Raw genomic sequence first — 6890 nt, 5'->3', positions numbered from 1 at the left:
ATTCAAGATCGATTAAATCGATTTTTTTACCCAGCCCTAGTCAACATAATTATAGAGTGATTTATTTTCAACTTAAAATATCTTCAAACTAACGAAATATAAAGTTATTAGTGAAGAAAACCCATCTGGATAACAGCAGACTGACTGCTCGTAAAATATACGACAGGTCTGGACCACTCGTGAATTTTGTTCGTTTCTGAAAAAAATCTTAGAATACGACAACGTTGGTGAATGCCACAAATTCTCCCAAATCACTCGTACGCACAACTTAAGAACAAATCTGTGCGTACGAACGGTTCTTGCATGAGGCCCATTGCCCATGGCGGCAGGCCTCTGCAGGGATGAGTTTTCTGACTGGGTACACTGGTCACAGTTGAAGGAAAGATGGAGGAAGATATAAATCAACAACTGCTAATCGTTTGGCATCGACCCAATTCAAGATGGCCACCACAGCAAATCCACCTTAGCAAACACACAACTGTCTCTACCTCAGTCAGATTTACAGATATAGAGGTAACATTTGGTGTGGTATTAGCTGGGAGTCGTTCACAACATATGCTCTGTAGTAACATCTTGCATAATGTTAATGGAGCTAATGTATCATCATCATTGACAYAAACATGCATTATTTTAAGGAAACAGATTTTAATTTAAGAGCTCCCCCCTGCTTAACTTCATTAGTCTGCAATACTGTATTTTGTCAGAGTTTGAGTGAAAACTGAAAAACATCGTGTTGTTTAAAAAAAAAGATTTAGACAGACGATAGGGAAGAGAAGTTCGGCCTTACCATTGTTCCTTCACTCTTGCTCCGTGCGACTTCCCTCTCCAGGCGAGCCACAGCCAGCTTTTCCCTAAACAAACGGTAGAGAAAGACAGATTAGGAGTGAGTCAGCATGTGATCATTTCCCAGCGCTGCAAAAGAAAGAGGCACCGGCGAATGTTTACGGCGAACATGTCAACACAAAAAGAAAAAAAAACCCAATAAAATAGCAGAGGTTTCCGCAAGAATCTCATTCATTTATAGTCAAAATCGGTCGCAGGGAGTTCGTTTATTCGCCGTGATATTTGATATGGAAGCAAACAAAACTTTCATAAACAGGGAAAGCCACACAAGCCTGGAAGGAAATCAGCTCATACACACGCACGCGTGTGCGCGCTCGCACACACACACACACATAGGGGAGACAAATTTGTCCAGCAACTACACAAAACAGGGCTCGCAGTTCTGTCCAGACAAAAATAGCCCAAGAGGAAACAAAAAGCAGGGCATCCTCACACCAGACTTTACACACACTCCTAACAATTCCCCACGCCCTCCTGTCTTACACACAAACATGTGCACGCGAACCGGGCAAAACAAAGAAATTGACTGTTCAATCCTTTTCCCACGTGAGAGCATTCCAGACTGTAATGGGATAAATCTTGGCACTCAACCTCAGGATAATAAAGAAGCTTATTTCTTTCTTTTTTTTTTTAAACTCCCCCTCCTTCCACAGCTCCAAGACAAGCTCGTCATCCTGGAAGTGGGTTTTTATTCCTCTTTTGTGGGGAAACAACAACAATAACAACTGGGGGGAAAAAACAGTAGATAGAAAATGGGGCAGAGGATCAAAAACATCTCCTCTGGCATCGCCTGAAAAATCATTCACACTGATGTCAAAGACGTTTCAAGTGTCAAAAATCCACAAAGTTTGCTGCATTGTGGACTGCATGATCTCAAGTCCTGCAGGTACAGACGACCGTCTCGTCATCAAAAAAACATTTAAACATCAAAACATGAGTGTGTTTTCCTCTAAAAGGACAGAAAATATACTCATTATAAATAGCAGAGAATTAGCAGAATTCTTCACATTTGACCTAATTTACAAGAGTCACTCAGCAAARTATTTATAGGAGTAAATATTTCTTGATGTCAGTTGTGCGAGAGTTATAAACTAAGATCATCTTACGGTGGGATGTGGCAGAGTTATCCCCATTTTGGTCAAACATTGAAAATAACGTTAAGTACAAGCATCATACTGAGACCTTGAATGATCTGTTTCTACTTTGGGGATGAGGGGATCCCTGTCCTTTACTACCACAACAAATTCTAGCTCAACTTATGTAAAACCGTCTGAGTTAAAGCCATATTTGTGTTATTAAAATTCAGTTGGCTGTGGCAGCCACCTTTAAWCAAATTTACTCCAAAMGGTAATCAGTTGTAGATATACATCCAGCAATTACTTCCTGATAGTTTCATTGATATACATTCAGTGATTCATGAGATATTTTGCTAACAAACTTCAATAAATTACCTGCTTTGGATAGCTCTTAGAACAGCAGTTTCTTAAAGCAGGTCTCATCTCAGAAATGTCACAGCATTGTTGTATTTGTCGTTAATTTTACATCACATAAGTATTTGCAAAGAATTGGATGATTAGTTGCAAGTGCTAATAGCAGCAGCAGCCAGCTGTAGCACTTCTGCTGCGGTAAAAAAAAATCATAGAAGTGTTTACTTGAACGGCAATAAACTCTTAGTGGTCCGAGTTGTTTTAAGAGCTGTCGGGATTTAAATAAACGTCTCCAAAATGCAGCCATTCAAAGAGCTATCTGTATCAGGTAAGATATTATTTGTTCACAACTTCAAAAGATTCAAACTTCCCCTGTTTTGCACATGCAGCAAAACCRGAGAACCTGAGCTGAAAGAGAGAGACGCCCACCCAGTCCAGATACGGGGCCTTTAAAGGCTGCTTATCCAGCAGACAGACACAAGCAATCACAGCCACCTGCACATTTTTCACATTTTTTTCAGCAGAGCAGACACCCAAAGCCAACCCCCACCCCCCACCCCCCACCCCAGAATAGCTCATGAGTAAGTCTTCTTGGCTCCGTTTGACAACAAGACATCATTGTTTCTGAGTAGCCTACCTGTGGGGGGAAAACTCACCAGACGTTTGGCTGACAGATAAGTCTAGACTTAAAAAAAAAAAAAGAAAAAATGCCGCAGCCTCACGTTGTTGCCGCTGCTCTCTGGGTTTGTGTTAGATTTGCTGCCGTGCTCCTTCTAATGGGACCGGACTAGAATAAAGCAAAGCGAACCGGGCACCCCCAGTCGTGAAACATACTCCTTCTGGTGACGAATCCAGGAGGAAGGATAAGGTGTGTGTGTGTGTGAGAGATGTTTGTGCATTTATGTGTGCACAAATAGTGCATGTGTCACGTTACAAAGGCACAAACCTGAGTGTGAAAGTGKGAACGCTCCACACCTGAGTCTGACTCACGCACTCATGTTCAAGTTGTCCTGTTCATTCATTGGTACGGTTCATGCAGTCTAATGCTGCGTTCACACAGAATGCAATTTGGGCRTCAAAAACGTGTCCAATGCTTCAGGTTGGATGCTTGTGCACTTTAAGGTCAGATCGAATCTTTCTGCTTTTCAGCAGATAAATGCTATGACTTTCAAAATATTTTACTTTATTTACAACAGCTCCCCCTTGAAATAAATTAAAATTCAATCAATGCTGGTAAAAACGTAATTTTTCTTGAAATCTACTTAGCAAACCTRTTGTTTTGTCTTTAGCTACTTTTAGCTTTTAGCTAACCTTTAGATACTTTTGGAGTCCAGTTCGCCTGCTGCCACGCCACTTTAGCAACTACCTTTATGCTACATTTAGTTAGCGTTTTTATACACATTCAAAAAACTGCTTTTGCCCTCTMGCTAGCCTTTGCTACTTTTAGCTACTTTTCTGCTWRTTTTAGTTTTACTTTTTCTTTTGCTGTATTTCAATTGTAGACAGCTTTCAGATCATTTTAGCTTTAGCTAGACTTTTTCTTGTTGTAGTCTTTAGTTAACGGTTGGCAGTTTTTTTCTAAATTTAGCTGGCCTCTTCCTACTTTTAATTTTTGGTTAACATGTTGCTGTTTTTAAGCCTTTAAGTTAGTTTTCTGTCACTTTTAGCTCATTCTTTTGCTTCAAGATCATCTTTGACATCAAAAAGAAAAAATAAGTAGGTCCTCTGGATGGGTTCTTCTTTAGTGAAATGTTTCGTCTCTCCTCCAAGAGACTTCTTCAGTCTGACGAGTTTCAGGTGAACTAGGTCTTATAAGCACTGCCTCCACATGGACAAACAGGTTAGTCACATGCAAAAGAGGGCCATCGACTAACAATGGGCTTGATTACCTTGTTAGGCGATGGCCCTCTTTTGCATGTGACTAACCTGTTTGTCCACCAAGCGTTTCTCCTTCTGCACTCTTCCCGACTACTTGTCCGCTGGTTTGGCACCGTACTGCCATCTGTCGGTGACGGAAGAACAGCGATAACATGAACGTCAACTATGTTTTCACACAGCGCGTGACCCAGGAGCGCGCCCACTCCGCAGAGCTTGCGCAACAACCCAAAGCGCGACTAAAACCCAGCCTTTAGTTTTTCTTTTTGATTTTTTCTACCTGGATTACTGAGATGCATCATCTTTAACACTTTCAGCTAGCTTTTTGTTGCCCTTAGCTGCGTTTAGTCTAGCTAGCCTTTTGCTACTTTTAGCTATCTTTTTGGTTTATAACAAGCGTTTTCCAACTTATAGCTAAACTTTTGCATTCCGCATTTTTAGATTTGACAACTCAGTTTGAGCTTTTTCAGGAAATTTCAGCAAAGTAATTAATTCTCTGCATTTTCTCAGAAAACATACATTATTTCCAGTTCCACAGTGGGTCTCTTTCTGTTACCACATACTGTACACATCATCACTCCACTTTAAGAGGGGGAAGAAAAAAGAAACAATCTGGAACTTCTCACAGGAGATTTTGTTTTTTTAACCGGACCACGCCTGGCATTCCTCCAGTCTGTGTTATGGCTGAGCATCAGCCCTGTAAGGGGTTAAGTTTCAGGCCACTTATGAGCACGCATGTTCCAGGAGCRGTCGAGCATGAGCCAACTGCGCCCCGAGAAAAATCGTCGCCAAATATAGAGCAATTTGACGTTCTGTGTTAAACATAATTACAGTAATTGGCACCAGCAGCAGTCAAAACAGTAATCTGGTGCAAAACGCTTACTGATGACATCCAACTGCTGCCTGTGGGGAGTAATATTCACGCACACGAATGGAAATAAAACCCTTGTTTCAATGTATGTTGATGCATGTAATGACATGTTACGTTGAATATGTTACACGCGTTTCAATCTCAGTCCAGATTCTTTCTTTATTTTGGCCACAATTCCCTTCACAAACCTGTACCAGCTGTGTAAACTGGCCCTAAAATCATCAGACGGRGCAACAAGGTTATGTCAAGAAGTTTATCTCCAGAAATCTCTATTGYAGAAGATTGTCCTTTAGTCGTGTTTTCATTTCTTAAACAGCTGAGGTCAGACGCTAACATACACCGACTCATGGGCATGAAAGATGTTTTAATTTGGGGCTTTTAGKGATTTATTGGAACCGGAGTAGAAAGATTATACAATGTACCACTTCAGTGAATTTTAAAAACCAAGTTTGGTTGCACCAGTTTGAATTTACTGTGGATATTCTTTCTATTATAGCATTGATTTTTGATTAAATATCCCTTAGGGTGTTTTCTCATTGGACTGTGACTTTTGGAGACTAATTGGCAAAAAAAGGGCACGCTTTTATTGCAGTATCACTGAATTCTGTGGGTTAGTGACTAGTGAGCTGTTATGCCACATTTTAAGCTGACAAAACAAAAATGGAAATAATATTCCCTTTTTGTGAACTTGGCTCGCCAAACAATATTCCAGACCGTTAACATAATTTTGTTTTCCACCTCTATGGACACCATTTACTGGCATACACGTAAGAATTGATATCAAGTAGATTTAAAACAGTTTAGAATTAATATTATTTTTTCTCGTTGGCTGTGTTCTGTAGAGCTGCCATGTAGTTGTCTAARAATAACATCTAAAACTTACAGAACCTAATTAAGATGCTTGCAACAACTATGTGACTATTTGGAGAATGTTTGTTGCACAAATCTTTTGGGATCTATTCAAAATTCRCTCCAGGAACATCTTTTTCTGTTACAGTATTAAYATTGACTCTCAGTAGAATTCGATTGTCCGATAATTTGAAAGAGCGGAAGATAAGTGACATGTGTGACGTTACGAGTGAAGTTCCCCATTCAGGTTGCATATTTAATCACTCGTCTTMACATTATTGATGAAGTTCACTTCAGTTGTCTGGTTTCATAGCACAGACCCAGCATTTACTGTATAGTTCACAAAATTTCAAGCGAGTTAGGGTCGGGGGCTTTGGGAAGATCGTTCCAGAAGCTTGATATGAGCCGACTTGATCCAATCAGAAACCAGTTCTGATGTGTGGTTGAGGTTCCCAGTATGAGAAACAGTGACGTCCAATGGCTCACAGAAAAGACTGCTGGATCGGAATTAGGGCTGCGYGGTATATGCGGTAGACTGTAGAAACGGTATGAAGTTGGCCTACAGTAGAAATTTAGCCTCTACCRTCCTATCGTCATTACATCATTGCACCTGTKTCAACAGGGCTGCGAGTGCAGAGACAACTGAGCAGGAGGAGTTCGAAATAAAACGAAGAAATTTTAGCGTTTTAAAACGYGTAAAGAGAACAAATCCTCAAAATTTCCCCTCCCGCTGTAGAAAGGTTACATCGGGATCATTTCCTTCCTACCCACCTCCACGTCGYGCAGAGCGAAGCTTTAATAACAACGTTTTTTTTCACACCCAAGTTGTTGGAGAAAAAAACCTTGTTTTTTATGTATTGTTACCCACAGAGATTATTTTAAAAAAAGACGTGGACGTTCGTTCAGTCATAAATCCATCTTGCTAATGTAAAGTTGACTTCTGCTCTGATGATGAAGATGAGAGCACAGTGATGAAGATGAGAGCGCAGCGATGAAGATGAGAGCACAGTGATGAAGATGAGAGC

The 6890-nt window shown here is 40.5% G+C and overlaps 1 protein-coding gene across 3 annotated transcripts in view; it reads right to left on the bottom strand.

Annotated features, from left to right (window-relative positions):
* The window catches only part of LOC106522871 (nck-associated protein 5), a gene marked incomplete in the record, with an annotated part of 243923 nt that overhangs the window by 96786 nt on the left and 140247 nt on the right, over positions 1–6890 (bottom strand). For all 3 annotated transcript variants that reach the window (XM_014016096.1, XM_014016095.1, XM_014016098.1), the window contains 1 exon segment: positions 788–851. In XM_014016096.1, the coding sequence (XP_013871550.1) occupies positions 788–851 (64 nt within the window).

Source organism: Austrofundulus limnaeus, unplaced genomic scaffold (assembly GCF_001266775.1).
Source record: "Austrofundulus limnaeus strain Quisiro unplaced genomic scaffold, Austrofundulus_limnaeus-1.0 Scaffold138, whole genome shotgun sequence".
Taxonomy (NCBI): Eukaryota; Metazoa; Chordata; class Actinopteri; order Cyprinodontiformes; family Rivulidae; genus Austrofundulus; species Austrofundulus limnaeus.
The sequence above is the reverse complement of the archived record's forward strand: the minus strand, read 5'-3'. Positions and strand labels throughout refer to the sequence as shown.